This window comes from Scyliorhinus canicula, chromosome 12 (assembly GCF_902713615.1).
Source record: "Scyliorhinus canicula chromosome 12, sScyCan1.1, whole genome shotgun sequence".
Lineage (NCBI taxonomy): Eukaryota > Metazoa > Chordata > Chondrichthyes > Carcharhiniformes > Scyliorhinidae > Scyliorhinus > Scyliorhinus canicula.
This window is the reverse complement of record NC_052157.1, coordinates 43,275,362-43,295,112: the sequence shown is the minus strand read 5'-3', so window position 1 is coordinate 43,295,112 and position 19,751 is coordinate 43,275,362. Positions and strand designations below refer to the sequence as shown.

Here is a 19,751-nt window from a genome sequence, read left to right as displayed (position 1 = left end):
GTTTGTCTTCATGACTTTGTCACCCTGCCCTGCCAGAAAATGAGAAAATTCCAACCAAAGTTCAATTGTCCCATTGGGTTTTCTGCATTTATGGACTGCAGTGTTACTTTTAAACTTTCTATTAAAAGGGGTGGAGGGAGGGCTGAATCGGAGAACTGTATTTATATTTGGTAACTTTGTTCATGTATAAGTTTCTCTGGAGTTTCAGAAGTTTCATCGTTGATTCATGCTTCTTTTAAATATTTGCTTTCTCGCTGCAATCCCCATTCTCAGCTCTCTGTACTTTTCCTTGACATCTTTTCTCAAATTGGTGTTAAGTGCAGTCATACACGTGCTCACCAGCAGGGGTCACTTGGAGCTGCAACTATCTTCACTTGCTGCTCGCTCTTCTCTCTCTTTCCCCCCCCCCCCCCCACCACCCAGTGACCCAGAGGTACTGAGGCTAATTGAGCCCCTAATTCCACCCCTGCTGTGATCAGCTAACCCGATGCAATCCTGCGTTTCATGGCCACATACTGTCGTTGCCAACTTTAACCATTATAGGAGTTCTTAACCCTTATTTAATTCAGTACATAACAGTATCTGTAACAGTATATGTTGTCTTTTTGGTTTTCAGAGTCATGCTGAGAATGAAGACGCAAGCTGCACCATAATGTAGAACAGCCCAAGTCTCAGATGGTCAACTGAATTCTTCAGCAGATGAATATATATCTGATCAGTGTATTTTTTTAAAATGACTACTGAATGTAACACTGCTGCTGGAGACCTGAGAGGTATGTCTGCTTTGAAAGAATGTTTGATTTTTTTTAAATGAGTGACTGCTAACGGGAACACCTTTTTTAAAGTAATCTTGTCATCTGATAACCAAATACCGTTAAGGTAAAAAATATTAATTGTTCCCAACTTGTACTGAAGTGTTCTGTAAGTCCAAGAACAGCTTGTATTAATTTAGTTATTTGCCATGTTCAAAAACAATGTTATCGGAAAAAAAATCTGCTTCAATTATAATTCCAGTTTCTGAGAGCTCTATTAAGCACTCACTTACTCCAGAGCATAACAGCACAGTCTTTTGGATAGCTCCAGGTGAAACTTCAACTATTTTGTTCAGCACATAATGTAATCTAGCATTGAATCAATCAGTCAGGCTTGGGGTGGAGCCAACTCTAGCAGCTCAAACCTAAATTGTTTCTGTTTAATGTAACGCGTCGATCTTTCCATTTCAGATATGAGGAAAATGAATCCTTCCAAATAAATGTTCCTTCAGATAGATGTTCTCCATAATGGGGTCCCATTTAAATAGTGTCTCATTGTACATTTTTGTCAAAATACTGCTGAGTTGCGAAGTTCAGGAAGTCTTTTTTTTGTAAACTTGGCTTTTGGCATCTGTTAAAATGGGAAAGATACACAAGTGTCGTAAAACGTTAATTTGCTCCAACAGAAATGTGATGAACTGTGGAGAAATTATGTGAAGACTCTGACATATGATTGAAGTGGCCTTTGAAATAAGTGTTTCAACTCCGTAATTTTTACATTTGGGTCTAATTTCTTTACCTCCCGACACAAGCAATTTCCACCTATCAGTTGTCACCTTTTGAGAGGTTCTGTTCTGTTAAATTTTTTTGTTCGTTAATTCATGACAAAATTCTGCTAAAATCACAAGATTCATTAAGGTGCAGTAATGACAAATTAACTCTTTAAATGCTGCTTCATGAGCATTCTCCAGAAATCCAATATTTCATCTTGCCCAGCTCTTAAATGTATTTTCTTGGTCTCTTGTTTGATACCTACTCTTACAAAAATCTCAAACTTCCCACACTTCCTTTCTTACCTTCTGTCTTCACTTCCCTTCTTCATACTTCAGTAAAATAAATGAAAAAAAAACCTTGGTTGCACAAATCCACCTGTATTGCTACTTATATAGTAATTGATTCAAGATTAGGATGTCTTATTTCTATATTCTTTGTATCTATAAATACATTGTTGTGTAAATGAGGATTGATTTTACAGTGTAATAATCAACAAATTACTATTTATGAGCGAATGTTAACTTGAAGTTTAAAATTCATTATTCTAAATAAATATTTGCGGCTATACTGTGCTTCTGTTTTCCTTTTTTATTACATGTAGCTCAAACCTGGTAAAAATAAAGTGAATGGTTTCGCTATGTCACGGAATATCCCCACATCAATCTATTTACACAGTCAAGCATACAGATGAGGTGGAGGGTTCAACCTCCTGTGACAGTAGTGAAGATCAGTAGAATTGGTATGGTCTCACCATTATATGCTCATGAGGGAGCAGATTTTTCTCATGGGAGGTCTTGACAAAACTAATTTCAATACAAAACTGATCCTAAGACTGTGTGCCGTGCTCGGACTAATCTAGATTCAAACGCCCTTAAGTACGGTTTACAATTGCATCTCTATGATGAGATCCAGAATTTATCTATTGGATACTTGTCAAGTTTCTGTTCTATGCTAGTTCCATTGTTCTATACTGGTTGCATTTGGCTATAAATTAAATACAACACCAAACATCAGTGCAAAGATACATATGGCACAGATTGCAGAATGAGATAAAAGCTCCCACAGGGCATGAATTACTGGAGTTTAGAGAACCTACCATGTGTATGAGGGGCTTAACGTTTAGCAATATTCTGGGAATTGAACATTCTAGACCAGCGCATTTGACATATCTAGAATACCTGAACTATCTCTTCTTAAAATGGAACCATGGTCTGCTTTATGTCACATGCAGGAATTGCAGTAACCTAGCATGCAATACTGAAGGGAAATGAAATTTTGGCCTTCATAGCTAAAGGAATAGAGTATAAACTAGGGAAGAGTTGCTGCAACTGTATAAGGCATTGGTCAGTCCACACCTGTAGTACTGTGCACAGCTTTAGTCCCCTTATTTGAGGAGGGATATATTTGCATTAGCTCAGTGGAGGTTCACTGGATTGATTCCAGAGATGAAGGGTTTGTCTTATGAAGAGAGACTGAGCAGTTTAGGCATATGCTCTCTCGGGTTTAGAAGAACAAGTGGAGAGAAGATAAAATGTATTGACAAAGTAGACGTAGAATGGATGCTTCCTCTTGTGGGGCAATCTAGAAAGAGAGGCCATAGTTTTAGGATAAGGGGTAGTAGATTTAAAACAGATGAGAAGAAATTGCTTCTCTCAAAGGGTCGTGAATCTGTGGAATTCACTACTTTAATTAGTAATTCAGATCTTTAATTAGTAATGAGTTGAAGCGTTATGGAGAACGGGCAGGAAAGTAGAGTTGGTTGAGAAGAGGTCAACCATGATCGCATTGAATGGCGGAGCGGGCTTGATGGGCTGAATTGCCTAATCCTGCTCCGAGTTCTTACATTAGCCTGTCGATCTTTATTTCCAAATTACCTGAGCCCAATGCTTTCTCACCCCATTGCAATTGAGTATTCTTATTCCAGATTGCTCCTTGTCCTTTTCTGTGAGTACCATATCTCACGTTATTTACATTCTAGTTAACATTATTCGCATGTACACACAAACCATTTCATCATATCACATTACCTTTTTATTCTTAAACCAGGTTGTTGGTCAATATTTAATTTAACAGCAATAAGATGCTAATTATTTAACACCAAGTAGTCTGCTCGTTTGGGATTACATTGCTTTGTGATCACTAAGTGGTCATGAAACAGACAAGGTCCATCATCCAGAATCTGGGCGAAGAATTCCGAATTTAAGCAGTGTGAATCACTGTTACTTTGCTGCATTATTTATAGATCGACAGGATTCGAACAATATATATTTATTCTGTTGTTTTCACCACCCATTGAGCTCGGAAAACAGAATCTTGGATTAAAATGAAATAGTCACTTTATTTGTTACATTAATTTCTCATTTTGACCTGGCCCCTTTATAATTATCATTCACTCAAGCAAACATTGATCATTTCCATTTCAAAGGAAAATAAAACGCACACTCTATTGGACAGGTTTTTTTTTTTGCTCATTTGTTTGAATTGCCAGGTATGCAGCATACAATAAACAGTTTCAAAGCCGCAAAGGTAGCTGTGGATGGGTAGTTAGTGTATAAGGAGCATTGCAATCGCTGACAGTCCAATCCCACCAACACTAAACTGATGCCAGACAATGAACCAGTTGCAGCTAAATCCGTGTAAAGCAGATCATTTGCCATACAATTTTGTGGCTCCATGTCCAAATGAACAGCACCTCAGTGGGCAAGCTACTTCCTTCCTCCTCATTTTCCTCCTCGAGAAAATTACTTTTCTCCGGAAAAATAATTCACCACACATTAATAAGCTTTATCGAGTAATTAAGAATTCTCAAAATCATTTAAGAGTTGCACTTCCATTTTTGGTAGGGGAGGGAGGGGTGGAAAGATTTGATTGTTTCCCACCAATTCAAACATCCAATTTTGCCTTGGTTACCAATGGTAATAGCAAAACAGACTTCTGCTGTATTTGTACCAGGGAAAGACTGGTTGTCTGGTTAAGAACTAGTAGGGTTCATCGAAAAGTCACAGTAGAACTGCTGAGTCATACATTCTTCACCCATTTCCATATTGCCAAAAATACATCCTTATTATTTTTCTATAACAATCCAGAAGATCGGTCCCTCCTGCCGGCATGGTGAATTTCAACGTTCAAGGGCGCTCTTTTAAAAAGTTAGACAATAGTCTCTTTAGAAACAATTATGCTCGAGCTTTGAGCTAGACGATTGGGTTTGTTGCTAAGCGACACTTGAGAGTTTGGAATAAGCAGTTTTACAGTCTGGTTGGTCCGTCTCCATTCCTTCAGCAGCCTAATATGGTACCGAAAAGAAGCCTGCAGCCAAAAGTAAGCAAGGTAGGTTAGGTTTGAAATCAGTTTTGCGTCCGTTTGGTAGATTATTTTTTATAACCTAAGTTGTGTCCTGTTAACTCCAATTTGATATTTGCATGTTTGAGCAGGAATAGGCCAGTGAGCCCCTCTAGCCTGCTCCACCATTTAATATGGCTGATCTGATAGCAACCTCAAATCTGCATCCCACCAATACCATATATGAACATATGATTCTCGCAAATCTTCTGCCAAATGGCTTTCAAAACATGGGGCAGGTTTCTCCAGCCTCCCAGCTGCATGTTCCTCGGCAGTGGGAGGCAGCGCGCCGTTCACTGGCAGCAGGATTCTATTCTCCTGCTGCTGCCAATGGGAATTCCTATTGAAGCAACCGCACCACGCCAAAAACCGGCGGGCGGGGGTGCGCTGCCGGCGGGAACAGTGAAGGCCACTCACTGCTAGCAAACGCCCGGAGAATTGTAGCCATGATGTTCTAGAATCGGCAGTGATGACCTAGAATCAATGTACTGAGTGTACTAAAAAATATCCTTCTAAATGAATTATACATGGTCGATATGTTTGCAAAAGATACTCACAGTGGTCCAGAGTAGGTAAATCGTAATTAGGACAGCTGAGAGGATAAGAAGTCCAACTGCTTCTACACTACTACTGAAGTAAAAATGGTCAACTGTTCCTTGGACACACAGCCAGCCCGACAAACTGGCCAGTGGAGTAATGAAAAGGAAACAGATAATGTCTCCACATAGCATCCTCCTCTTTTGTTGTAATGTTGGATCCTTCAGCCACTGGGAGAAAAAGAAGGATGCATATGTTAAAAAGAACTGCATAAGGTTACCTTTTCGTAGGCTTCCAGTATGTTAATAATTATCTGTGAAACGTGTAATGTGGATCGTTCTGTGTAGTGTTTACATCAGCAACAAATCCTCACAACTGTCCAGCCTGTTGCCCAACTGTTACAACAAAAAAGTGAAATTCCCAAGTTGCTGTTCACATTAAGACAAACAATGCTTTGTTTCAGGAGAACCGGCGATCCCTTAACATCATGCATGACATTGCTGCTACAGATTGGTTACAAACCTGGTTACATTTCAGGTTCAAGTCCAACTCCAGGGCTTGGTGGCCAGGAAGGTGCATTCATAAACCAGCTAAACAGGATGAGTATCGGCTTCCAACAAACGCAGGTGTTCAGAATGGGAGAGATTCCTGCTTGGCCATGCGTTGGCAAGAAATTGGAGCCTCAACCATCACTATCCATTGCTGTAGGCTAAATGTATATAAAAGCATATGTTGTCACAGCAACCCAGACTCCTTGGGGGAAGAGGGAGGCGGGGCAGGTGGCTCGACAGCCGGCACACGTCAGACTGGTGGCAACAGGACTGGGTTCAATCCCTGTACCAACTGGGGTGGTATAAGTCAGAAACACGTTCTGGCAGAGAATCCAAAATGAAGAAGAAAAATTGCCGAATGCAGACAAATTGCAAAATGTGATATCGAACTTTGCATTTGTCAATGCACAAAATTGGAAATATAGCAAACATATGACCGACGAAAGCGATGACAAATTTTCTAGAAATTCATATTGGCTTGACTATTTCATTTTCAGTTAAAACCATTTGACCCAGATTTTCCTGCCAGACATATCAGCATAAATATTGTTCGGTGACTCATCGAACACTGGGCTCTCAGAATTTGATTTAAAATAAAGGACCTCGAGGCAAATGTGTCTCTTTAATTTTCAAAGGAATAGTTGAATTATTGCGTCAATTGCAAAATTATGAATCCATTCTCCTACGACAAAAATAGCATTTTCAAAATAATTCTTTAGAATCAATCATTTATAAAATAAACCAATAATATCATTTGTTAAACACCTGCTCTGTGCTACTTTGTCATGAATATTAAATGGATATCCTGGGTTGGAACATGGAGCACATGACGTCTCGCTGCTAAAACGGAGATATGTTTAAAGCAGCCAAACCCTTTAATCCCACTATCGGGCACCTCTTCAGAAGAAGTGGTCTAAATGGGCATCTCATACAGGCCAATTGCCGCAGGAAGCTATGTTGATGAGGTTGTTTCTAAATGTCTAGCTCCTAAGCTCAAAGAATGGCAGGATAGTTATTATTTGTAAAGATCACTTGCTAAAACTTGACATCTGAAGTGGTATGTGATGGATACATGCTGAACACAGGACTTTACATCAACAAAACATCTAAAATCACAGAAACTTACAACACAGAAGGCTATTTGGCCCACTGCACCCATGCTGGTTCTTTGAAATAACAGCCAAGCTGTGTCTTGTGATTAATATAGGAATATATATTGTATTTTATATCTATTGCAGTAATATTATTAAAGAATCTAGGTTAAGCATTCCAGACACTGTTGCTGCAGAAGGTGCAATTAAGATGTCATAAAAGTGAGATTATCATTCATTATTGTTCACCTAGATAGGGCTGGTGGAATTTTATTTATAGAAAGAAGATTCCCTGGGATTTAGATAATTGAGGAGTCATGGTTAGTCTTAGTAGGTGGTCATAATCCAGTTAGTGGGATAGAGATTATTGTAATTAATGGAAGGAGCCAGGTCTGTAACAGGCAGTTTAGTTTGAACTTTGAGCTGAGCTACAACGTTTGCAAAAGGTTGTCAGGATAGGCAGTGGTCTGACAGACAAGAATCCACAGACTATTTGCTGATGGGATCTCTCGCTCTTCAAGCGGTATTTCCAAGAAATTGCCTTTCAAGTGTAAAACAGGTAGCCCTGTGTTTGCTAACTGTATTTACTAGTGATTTTAGACCTGTGATGATGGGTTCTGCTTGATTGGAAATAGAGAAGGAATCAGTTAGAAGTTAGAGTATTTCCTTTTTAATGTTAATAATTGTTTAATTGTAAGCTGTTTTCTGTGATGTTAAATGTAGTTTTATCCTATGTTAATAATAAAGTTTGTTTTAATGTAACGTATCCATATTTGTCAATGGAATCACTCCTGGAGCGAAGTATCCTTTCCTCACAGTTCTACAAATTTAAAAATGTATTTGGGGTTCTTATCCTGTAGCCTAACAAGTGTTGGGGGACTGTCCCGGTACCTTAATAAGTTCCACACTCTTAACATTTTGGCCATATATCTGTAATTATCTCATCCTCAAGAACCTGCCCAACTCCTGTGTAAAATTATTATTCCATGATCTTGTCACCATGTGTTCCAGATCCAGAGAACTCTGTTATTCACACATCCTCGCTAGATCCTTTGGCAATTTTTCATCAAATCTGTTAGTCTGGCATTATTCACCTTTAACAAAACCATACTGGTGCTTCTTGGGTAACCCAACTGAGCTTTTCCACAACTGAGTTTATTTTGCCTCTGCTAATAATTTCCGTATCTTTCCCATCACCAGTGTTAAACTGACAGGTCTGTAAACTCCTGGCTTAGCCCTATTCCCCATTCTATTATACTGGTATAACATTAGCAACACTCCAGGCCTAATATTTACCCAATGAGGAATGAATTGCCTCTGCTTCTTTCAACAACCTAGGATGCATTTCATCTGGGCCAGATAACTTACCAAATTTCGGTAATGATAATCTTTTTAGTAAGTCTTCTCTATCTGTTATTATTCTGTTCATAATTTCTCTCTGCTATTTAGATGTAACTATCATTGTCCATTTCCTTCGTGAGGACAGATGAAACGTAGTTATGGAATATTTTGGCCCTGTCCTCTACCTCTGCATGAGGATTTCCCTTGGACTCCTTAATAGGCCCTACTTTCTCCTTCGCTAATTATTTATGTTTCATATGTTTAGAAAATGTTTCAGGGTTCGATTTAACATTACCTGCTGATATTTTCTCTCAACTTCTCTTTGCCTCCCATATTAATGTTGTTAATTCTCTTCTATACTTTCACTCCCTTTCGATAAAATCATACTTCCCTGTTCTACGATACCCATTCATTTTGTCATACGGAAGACAACCGAGTTAGACTTAAATGTTAAAATTCAACTCAATTAACCAACCGTATATTAATATTTACACATAATATGCTTGTAATCACAATGCAATAACAAGAGTCACTTATTTTCAGAAAATAATTTTACTGCAAAACTTGAATTATAATAAACATCTCTTTCCGCCCCTGTTTATTTTTCTTGGCTGTTCTCCATTAGATCTCTTTACTTCCATTAAGTCTTCTTCAGTCAAATGGATAGCAAGTCATAAATTTCTCGATGACCACCATCACTTTGCAACTGCAATGACAACTGTCAGCCAAGGCAGCATCTAAGTCCTCCCATCTTGTACACTCCAAAGCGGAGTCTAGAATGTCAGCTGACATTGGCAAAAGGTTCAGGTAGGCACAAGCTCCCAAGTTACGATGCCTAAAATGTTGAGGTAAGGTTGCTAAGCCAGTTATTCTCCCAGGTTTTATAGCCTTTTCTATTTTTCTTTGTGAAGCAACAATGCAACAGAATAACGTTTACCTCGGTCAGTGGTCTTGGCATTCGCTCCAAAACAAATTGAAAGTGACATAGTTCGCAGTGGCTGGAACAAGAAGCTGCCAGCCACTGTTCGAGACAACTGCGATGAACTGTCCCCAAAGTCCCAGAGCACTCGCATGGAGAGAGAAGATTCTCTTTATCATTGGGTTCATGGCAAATTCTACAGATTGGAATATCACTGCACAAAATGGAAGAGAGAAAATTCTAATCGTTATTATCCTTTCATTTAAGACTTGCGTTTCATTATTTGAAAAATTGAAAATTATTAGAAATCCGATAATAATCTTCCATTAACAGGGTGAAATTAGTCTCATGCAAAACAGGGAGTTAACGAATGTGTGGAAAATGGACTACCCGTTCGATAACACCTATTCTGTGCTACTGTCGAAGATCAATTTCTACCCCACCTTCCCCTTCATATATACAATGAGATAGATTTTATTTTTATTTGGGCATCGCTGGCTGTGCCAGCATTTGTTGCACTGAGGGGGGGCAGTTAAGAGCCAACCACCTTGCTGTGGGTCTGGAGTCATTATGTAGGTCAGACCAGGTAAGGATGGCAGATTTCCTTCCCCAAAGGGCATGAGTGAACTAGATGGGTTTTTATGACAATCAACAATGGTATCATAGTCATCATTAGATTTTTAATTCCGAATATTTTTTATTTAATTCAAATTTCATTATCTGCAGTGGTGGGATGTGAACCTGGGTCCCCAGAGCACTATTCTGGGCCTCTGGTTTACTAGTCCAGTGACAATACCACAACACCACTGCCTCCCCTGCTATTCATTTGAAATAATTTCAAAATGGTAACTTTAAAAACTTTTATAAATTAATTTGTTACACTTCGATTGGACAATTTAGTCTGATTCTGGGCATCTTACTTTGGGAAGAATGTGAAGGTCTTAGTTTGGCGCAGAGGAGATATACTGGAACTTTACTTGGGACAAGGGAACTCAATTCTAAGGAGAGACTGGAAAGGCTAGGTTGTTCTCCTGAGAAGGTATGGGGTGAAATTTATGAAGGACTTCAAAGTTATGAGGATGTTTGATAGCATAAATGGGGTGAAACTGTTTCCACTGGCAGAGGTGAAGAGATTTTTTTTTTAATACAGCAATTTATGATCTGGAATGCACTGCCGGAAAGGGGAGGGGAAGCAGATTCAATATAACATTTAAAATGGAAATGGGTATGTATATATACCTGAATGGTGGGGGGAGAAATGCTGAACACTGGCGAAAGAGTAAGGTATTGGGACTAATTGGCTAGCTCTTTTGAAAAGCCGCTAAAGACACAATGGCCCAAATTACATCCTGCTGTATTCTGTGATTTGATCATTCCAAATGGTTTTGTAAAGCTACGTGAGGGGGTAGGGATTATCCATAGTTTCATTGGATTTGTGCACTAAATATTGAGGTAGCAGACTGAATGGCTCTCGATCTTGAATGCCAATGCTGGATTTAATAATATTTGGGGAAACAATTGGATGAAGTACTTCAAACTGCCAATTGAAACATTCAAAGCAAATATCACAGTACATCAATCTGAAGTAAGAGTGACTTCAAGGAAAATTCCCAGATATTTCTAACCCTGGAATATGAGGACCGATGCAGATATGTCTTTTTTATAAAAAGACACTCAGGCAAGAACTTTTCTCAATCTCAATTTAACTTAAGTCTTTCATTTCACATCAAAACATATTGCAGGTGCAAGGCAAATAAATGCTGTGTTTTCCAAATGTGATGCAGACTTGGGGACGGTGGTGGCGTAGTGCTATTGTCACGAGGCAAATAAATCAGAGACCCAGGGTAATGCTCTGGGGATCAGGTTTCGAATCCCACCATGGCAGATGGTGAAATTTGAATCCAATAAAGCCTTGAATTAAAAGTAACCATTAAACCATTGTCAATTGTTATAAAAAATCGTTACTGCTGCTGACTCGGCGGGACTGATTCTAATCTTGGGGAGGGAGGACAGGTAGGAAAATAGACTTGGCAATAAGCTTATTGAATGGCAGCACAGGGTCAAGGGGCCAAACTGCCTACTTGTTCTAATCTCCTGCATCCAAAAAAGTGACCACAAAAACCAAAGGAAGTATTATGATCACCAACATCATCAGTTAATAGGAGGAAAAAAATTGAGAGGCAGGATTTTTGCCCCATTTGGTAAATCTGGACTTTGAGCTGCGTGCGGCTTTCCATTATGAACATGATAATACAGATTACAACATCTTTGAACAGTAAGAATTGCATTTTATTTGGGTGCCACATCAATTTGTAGTTTGCAGAGATTTGGTATTAATGAGCTCATCCAAGTGGGCCTGGTATATCTGCTACTAGTTCAAAATGGTGGGCAGAAAATAGCTGTGCATCATAAGGGACAAGGATATTCTTGTATTGCCTTGTCTTTCATGCAATATGAAATCGTGAGGTATTTCGTTTCTACAACACAATCCAAAAATTGTTTTTTTCTAAATATTTTTTATTCTCCTTTTTCACATTTTCTCCCAAATTTACACCCACCAACAATAAACAATAATCGGTAACAAATATGTCAATCCCCATATCAATAACAATGATCCCATCCTCCCACCAAACCCCAATTAGCCCGCATATTCACACAAACAAATGACAAAAAGGAATCCGGAATCACCCATAGTCGCCATTAACGCACACAGCCCCCCTCCCACCCGCCCCAACTAATGTTCGATGTTATCCAGCTCTTGAAAGTGCATAATGAATAATGCCCATGATTTGTAGAACCCCTCCATCCTTCCCCTCAGTTCAAACTTAACCTTCTCAAGAGTCAAGAATTTCAACAGGTTCCCCCGCCACGCCAGGGTTGCTCTCCAACCTATCAGGATCCGCCTTCGGGCGATCAACGAGGCGAAGGTGACAACATCTGCCTCTGCATCCGTTTCCACCCCTGGCTGGTCCAACACCCCGAATATGGCCTCTAGGGTCCAGTTTCATGTGCACCACTTTAGAAATTACACTAAAAACCTCCTTCCAGTAATCCTCTAGCTTTGGACAGGACCAAAACATATGAACGTGATTAGCGGGGCTCCCCCGCAACGTTCACACACATCTTCTACTCCTTCAAAGAATCAGCTCATCCTCACCCTCGTGAGGTGTGCTCTGTTTACCACCTTCAGCTGTATCAGCCCCAACCTTGCGCACGAGGTGGAGGCATTCACTGTCTGGAGCACCTCACACCAGAACCCCTCATTCATATCCTCTCCCAACTCTTCCTCCCACTTTGCTTTGATCCCTTCCAGCGGTGCCTTCTCCTCTTCCAAAATAGCTGTGTAAACCACCGACAGTACCTCCTTCTCCAGTTCCCCCTGTCAACGGCACCTCCTCCAGCAATGTGGAGGCCGGCTCCTCCGGGAAGTTCTGTATCTCCTTTCTGGCAAAACCTCGAACCTGCATGTATCTAAACATTTCCCCTGTGCCAGCCCATACTTCGCTTCCAGCTCCTTCAATCCTGCAAACTGACCCCTAAGAAACAAATCTTTTAGTGTCATAATCCCCTTCTCCTCCCATTTCCGAAAATTTCCATTCCACTTCCCTGGCTCAAATCTGTGGTTCCCCCAAATCGGCATTTCCCGTGATCCTGCCCCCAACCCGAATTGTTGGCAAAACTGCCTCCAAATTCTCAATGAAGCTATTATTACCAGACCCCCTCAGTATTTCCCCGGGGTCATCGGGAGCGGCACTGTTGCTAGTGCTTTCAATCCCCACCCCCGACACAAACTCTCCTCCATTCTGACCCACTGGGAATCAAACTCTCTGACCCAGCCCCGCATCTTCTCCACATTCGCTGCCCAGTAGTAAAACATCTGGGGCGGGATTCTCCGACCCCCCCCTCCCCCCGCCAGGTGGGAGAATCGCCCTGGAGACAGCGTGAATCCCGCCCCTGCTATCATCCCAATTCTCACGCCCCCCGTAAACCGGCCTGGCGTGAGTCGCACCGTCCGCCTCGGAGAATGGCGGGGTCTGGCGCGACTCAATGGGCCCTGGGGCTGCCCGAAATCTCCGGCCCGCAATGGGCCGAAGTCTCGCCCATCTGTTGCCAGTCCCGCCGGCGTAAATTAGAGTAGGTCCCTTACCTGGCGGCACGGGCGGGCTCCAAGGTTCTTTGGGGGTCGCGGGGGGATCTGGCCCCGAGAGCTGCCCCCATGGTAGCCTGGCTTGCGATCAGGTCCACCGATCCGCGGGCGGGCCTGTGGCGTGGGGGGGCAGTCTATTGTTCCGCACCGGAGGCTGTGGTCCTCCACCATTCCCGGTGCAGAAGCGAATCCCTCTGCACATGCGCGGGGATGACGCCAGCACGCGATGGCGCTCCTGCGCATGCGCCAACTCGCGCCAGCTGGCGGAGGCCCTTCGGCGCCAGTTAGCATGGCGCCAAGCCCCTTACCCGCCAGCCGGTGGGGCGGCAACCACTCCGGGGCGGGCCTAGCCCCTGAAGGTGCGGAGGGTTCCGCACCTTTGGGGCAGCCCGAAGCCGGAGTGGTTCATGCCACTCCGTCCCGCTGGGACCCTCCCGCCCCGCCAGGTAGGGGTGAATCCCGCCCCAGGTTCTGAAGACCCAAACCCTCTGCCTGCCTTCCCCTCTGCAGCAGCACCTTTCTAACTCTGGCCACCTTCCCTCCCCATATGAACGAAGTAATGCTTCCCTCTACCTCTCTGGAAAAAGCCTTTGGCAGGAAAATCTGCAGGCATTGAAAAATAAACAGAAATCGCGTTCATTTTAACCGCCTGTACCCGACCCACCAGTGACAGAGGGAGACCATCCCACCTTGCCAGATCAGCGTTCACTCTCCCCACTAAACTAGAAATGTTGTACCTGTGGAGCCCCCCCCCCCCCCCCCCCCCCCCCCTCCACTCCCGGGCAACCTGCAAACCTGCACCCCCAGGTAGCCATCCAAAAATTGCTATCTCAGGTGTTTTGTTGGGGACGAAGAATAATGTTGGGATGAAAAATAATGTCCTCCTCCTATCTCATTTTTTTTTTCTTCAGAGAGTGGTGACCTGCTGGGTGTTATTCCAAGAGAATGTGTAACGCTCAGTCCAATTATCCATTCTTCAAGTGTGAGGCTAGAAGATGAATGTGGGCAAATTATTTGACCATGAGGTTTCTTTGCTGAGCTCTTTCTTGTCCTCACCCATGATCACGTCAACAACCACGCGCATTCACTTCACAACACAACATTCAGACAATTGCTATGCAGCCATTCACATCTTATCTGGACACCACCGTTGTCTCCTTACCGTACCTATTAACTCCTCTATTTGACCTTTACTTCATAAAAACTTTTGGTAGTTAACCTCTCCTGCCCACCGGCATATGACAGACCTTCTCTTTTGTTCCTCCTGCATCATATCCTCTCCCACCTCTACCATGGGCTTTAAATTCTTTAATTTCTGAAGTGTAAAGGTGTTCTGCATAGCAAGGGTTAATGTGATACTGGAGAATAGTACTGTCCACAGTATGATGAAGAAAGTCACATGACTGTGCACAGGACACAGCTATGTGGAGAGAGCCCAGGAAAAATCATCATGAAGTTAGCTCCGAGTTTAACCTATACTTTTCACATATGTAAATAGTTATTGTGTAACCAATGAACACTACTGTTCAACCTTACAGGCCTCTGAACCTCTTAATGAGACCCACTGAACAAACCCTGACAACGTGATGGCAGTGAATGAATGAACCCAGAACCGAAGAAGCTGGTGAAGGAGTCCAGGATCTGAAGAACTAAAGAATGGCATCCTGAACTGGCTGAAGTGCAGCTGAACCGAAGACACAGCCGGAGGTCACGTAAAAATCTCTATTGCAGACATGGAGGCTGAAGGGCAGGAGAAAAATCCACTGTGCAGCTAAAGGATCCCTCACCCCACACCTGAACATATGGAGGTCTATTGCGAATCCCCACGGATTGCAGAGGCGAAGGACCTAACAAGACTGAGTAAAAATTTGGTTCTAAGGTCGAACTAGCCTGTAAAAGTCTTCAGGCCATTAATCAGAGCCGTCCATTTTGTTAATCAGCATGGTCAGAGTTCTGGGTTCAGAGTTGGTGGCACGGTAGCACAGTGGTTAGCACTGTTGCTTCACAGAGCCAGGGAGCCGGGTTCAATTCCCGGCTTGGGTCACTGTCTGTGCGGAGTCCGCACGTTCTCCCCGTGTCTGAGTGGGTTTCCTCCGGGTGCTCCGATTTCCTCCCACAGTCCAAAGATGTGCAGGTTAGGCAGATAGGTCATGCCACACGCTAAATTGCCCTTAGTGTCCAAAGTTTAGGTGGGGTTTCTGGGTTATGGGGATAGGGTGGAGGTGTGGGATTAGGCAGGATGCTCTTTAAGGGGCCAGTGTAGACTCAATGAGCCGAATGGCCTCCTTCTGCATTGTAAATTATACTATAAATATCATACAGTGACCAGGCTCTGAAGATAAACTTTAAAAAAACTCAGCTAAAGCCAGGAATCACCTTTTTCCCACCCTAATCACTCCAAGCATGTCCTAAAAAGCCTAAATCTTTGATTTTAAAATGTTCTACAAGAAGTAGATCCTTTTGATGTCGGGTCTGCAACTGCGGAGGCCCACAAGTATCCAATAGACGCAGGAAGCATTGAAACACAGTTACTGAAGCATCACCTTTAAAAAATTAAACTGCATTTAAAGCAGTACTCCCATGAGGTGAAAAATCAAGCAGAGATAATAAATCAGATAACTCTATCAGATCAATCTGGGCTAATGCAAGGGCCACCGGGCACAGAATTTGGGGCTTTGGCAAAAAAGATTTTCAAGATGCCGCATAGCTTCAAGATTAGCTGAGACAAAGGTTAAACAAGGGAATACATTACTGTACTCAACAGGTCCGATAGCCAATTACATCATTGCAAGGTAAGGAATTGAAGATGTTCCAAAATCCTCTGTTATCTACTTCAAGAAGTAATATCATTTTAGAGTGAGTGAAGTCCAACAGGCTGGAGTACTCGTTGACTCTTTCATGAAGAAATTATACAGATTGGCTGTTGGCTGTGATTACAAGGTCCTTTTGTCAGAGCTCATACAAGACTGAATAGCAGTCGGAGTGGCTGAAGAAAACAAGTGCAGCTGAGGAAACTGAGTGCAAATTTGAAGTTTAAAGTTGACTGGGGGAGTTTAAAGTGTCAATTTCTTAACAAGACATCCCAACAGCACATTTAACATATAGATTTGCCCCATCAGAACTCCTGATGGCAAAATACTTTGCACTTAGCTCAAAACACTGTCAAAGAAATTAATCCCAGGGTTGGCAATCAAGGACCACCAGGGGGTTCAGGACTGAGAACAGTTCCACAAACCGAGACAGGCATCCGACTACAATAGGAGGTACTGCACGAGAAACTTGCCCAGTTAGGCAAAGGCGACAAGGTTTAGCTCGGGGACCTTGAAACAGAGGGTGTCATTGTCTGGAGAGACAATAATCAACCAAAGTCATACCAGGCACATGCCTCAGAAGGCATGTTCTGGAGGAACAGGAAGAGTCTCTTCCTCATCCTTGGAGGTGAACCTGCTGCTATACATTTGAGCAAATCAGACAGAGACAACTAAGTGCTGGAAACATGAAAGAATGATTTTAACTCCAGGTCAACAAAACTTGCCCAAAGCAACTGAGCCTACAACTCCTCCAATGTGACCAGAACAAGATCTGAAAGGATTGTCGAGCCCCCAGAACATCTGAATTTATTAGGCATAGAATCCCTAGAGTACAGGAGGCCATTTGGCCCATGAAGTCTGCACCAACCCTCCAAAAGAGCACCCTACCTAGGCCCACTCCTCCACACTAACTTCACTACCCCGTAACCTAACCTACATACCTTTGGACACTACGGGGCAATTTTGCGTGGCCAATCCACCTAACTTATAAATCTCTGGACTGTGGGAGGAAACGGGAGCATCCAGAGGAATCCCACGTAGACACAGGCAGAAAGACACAGGCAAACTCCACACAGAGAGTCACCCAAGGTCGGGATCAAACCTGGATATCTGGCACTGTGAGGCAGCAGTGCTAACCACTCAGCCATTATGCCACTCTTTTTAAACCCAGAGACTTAAGTGGAGGAGGAAGGCTGGCACATAACAAAAGATTGCACTGTAAATAAGTTGGATAAAAACCTGGAGGAGGTGTACTACAAAAGATATTCAACATAGAGCAAAGCAAGGGCTAATGTGGGAATGTGGAACTGTACTGCCCAGAGCACCATTTCACATGGTATGCAAAACACACTGGAAGCTGATGAATTTGGGATGCTCCAGTTTGTTTGATTCCTACTCACCTGGTTACCATCAGCAGAGTCCTGGATGGAATACAATATTGCATAATAACCTCTAACAATTGGCAGGCACTTTTCTACACAGACAGGTTGTGAGTATTTAGTGACTGAGGAAACTAACCTAGAAGTGGTGCTCATCACGACCACTGATGATGGGAGATGTCCATCACTGCCTGAAACCTCTACCACATATTGTGGCTTCTGTACGCTCTCTGATAACAGATTGACAGACCTGGCAATTGGTGGGTTGTAGCATGTATTGTTCAATTGGCATTCTGATGCCTGCAAGTTATCAGTCTTCATGGTAACCATCTGTCTAAAACATTCTGTCCAATTTAATACGTCCCTCTTTATTTCAAATGTAGGAACTGAAGTCATTAATATAGTGTCCACCTTAAAGGGGAAAAAACAGAAATTACTTGTTTTGTCTTTTCTAAATGTATAATGCTAACCACATTTAAATATATCTGCATTTTCAACTTTATTTGAGCACATGCACTTACATAATTCCTTTTATTAAAACAGCCCAAGGCTTCACTGGAGTGTAAATCAGAAAAATGGCTCTGAGCCAAATAAGGATTTATGATGACAGATAACCAAAATCTTTGTTAAAGAGATATATTATAGGGACCGTTTTAATTGAAGAGTGATGGAGAGGTATATAGGGAGGAATTAGGAGTTGGACAGCTAAAGAAATGGGTGTAAATTTGTGGGGGGTGTGAAAGAAATGGGGGATTGCACAAGTGCACTTCAATCTCAAAAGAGTTATAGGGCTGGAGGAGGTTAACAGAAATAGGGAGAGAGAAGCTATGAAGAGATTTGAACCTGAGGATGAAAAGTTTAAGATCAAGGAGTTGACGGTCAATAACGATCAGTGGAGCATGGAGTGACAGGCGAACGGAAGTTTCAATGATTTGGGATATGAGCAGCAGAGACCTGGGCAAACTTCAGTTTACAGATTGTAACTGGGAGGCTGACTGTGAGGGCAGTGGAACAGCAGAGTCCAGAACTAACAAAAGCGTGGATGGCAGTTTCAGCAGCAGATGTGCTGAGGCAGGGACCTAAGGCAGTCAATGTTTTGGATGTGGAAGTAGACAGTGTTGGTTGGAGAAGGTAAGGAGTCGGAAGATCAGTTCGGGGTCAGGTAGAGTACGGAGACTCTTGGCTTTCTGGTTCAACCTTAGGTAGGGGCCAGGGAAGGGAATGGAATGGGTGGCCAGTGAACAGAGTTTGTGACAGAGGTTAAAGATATTGGGGGTGGTTTCTCAGGCTCGTTCGACACACACGCAAATCCTGTTGTGGCCTCTAAATCGCGCAAGAGGGCCATAACGTGATTTGTGTTGGCAAGATTTAGCTTGAGATTTCACCCCTCGCCCTTTCTGCGTGTGAACCTGATTTCCATTAATTTAGATAAATCTAAATTCCATTAAACGGCTTTTACCGTACCTTCCCACCCCTGGCAGCGTGATGTCACACCGTCATGATTCACGATGGGTTTTCAAAATTAAACACCAGTCATAATGACCACACCAAGGGTGTAGAGTGCCAAGAGGCCCTGTGGTTGAGGACAGAGGCTGGGCCGTGCCCCGGCACTGAGATGGGGAAATACGGGCGCACGCAGAGAATGCATGGGGGAATACAAAGAGAGGGGAGTGTTTGTCGATACTTACATGGTTGGGGGGGGTGTTCACCATGAAGCTTGTCGGGATACCTCCATGGCCATGGGAGAGAGATCAGTGTTCTCGCTGATCGAGGTGCCCTTTAAACATAGTGCCCTAATCTGTGTAACCAGGCTTGCCAGCTCTATGAGGCACCGCACCGTCTGAGTCACAGCACTAAAAATGTCAACCAATTTTTTTTTTCTGACTTAAGTGTCAGAAGATCTTAGCAGAAAACCTGTGTTTCTGGGGAGAAACATTCCAGTTTTCAGTCAGAACCTGACACTTTACCATTTTGTTGAAAAATTCCGCCTTGTGGCTTTGGGCTTCCCAATGATTAATTGATGGATATTTCAACTTTCATGACTGGATGTCAGATAAAGCAGCCTATCGATATAAGAACAGTGGTTGAAACAGGAGGTGATGAGGTAGAGA

General features: G+C 42.6%; 2 protein-coding genes across 8 annotated transcripts in view; one reads left to right on the top strand and one right to left on the bottom strand.

Annotated features, from left to right (window-relative positions):
- Nucleotides 1-2,093, top strand: part of LOC119975008 (lamin-L(III)-like) — a 114,336-nt gene extending 112,243 nt beyond the window's left edge. For both annotated transcript variants that reach the window (XM_038814451.1, XM_038814450.1), the window contains one exon: nucleotides 617-2,093. In XM_038814451.1, the coding sequence (XP_038670379.1) occupies nucleotides 617-658 (42 nt within the window). In that variant the 3' untranslated portion in view covers nucleotides 659-2,093. The remainder of the gene's footprint in view (nucleotides 1-616) is intronic.
- A 1,446-nt stretch (nucleotides 2,094-3,539) lies between these two features.
- The window catches only part of zgc:158785 (uncharacterized protein LOC791214 homolog), a 51,223-nt gene continuing 35,011 nt past the window's right edge, over nucleotides 3,540-19,751 (bottom strand). For all 6 annotated transcript variants that reach the window (XM_038814455.1, XM_038814454.1, XM_038814453.1 and 3 more), the window contains 4 exons: nucleotides 17,780-18,051; nucleotides 9,323-9,518; nucleotides 5,423-5,632; nucleotides 3,540-4,832 (listed from right to left, as the gene is read on the bottom strand). In XM_038814455.1, coding sequence (XP_038670383.1) covers nucleotides 4,674-4,832; nucleotides 5,423-5,632; nucleotides 9,323-9,518; nucleotides 17,780-18,051 — 837 coding nt within the window. In that variant the 3' untranslated portion in view covers nucleotides 3,540-4,673. The remainder of the gene's footprint in view (nucleotides 4,833-5,422; nucleotides 5,633-9,322; nucleotides 9,519-17,779; nucleotides 18,052-19,751) is intronic.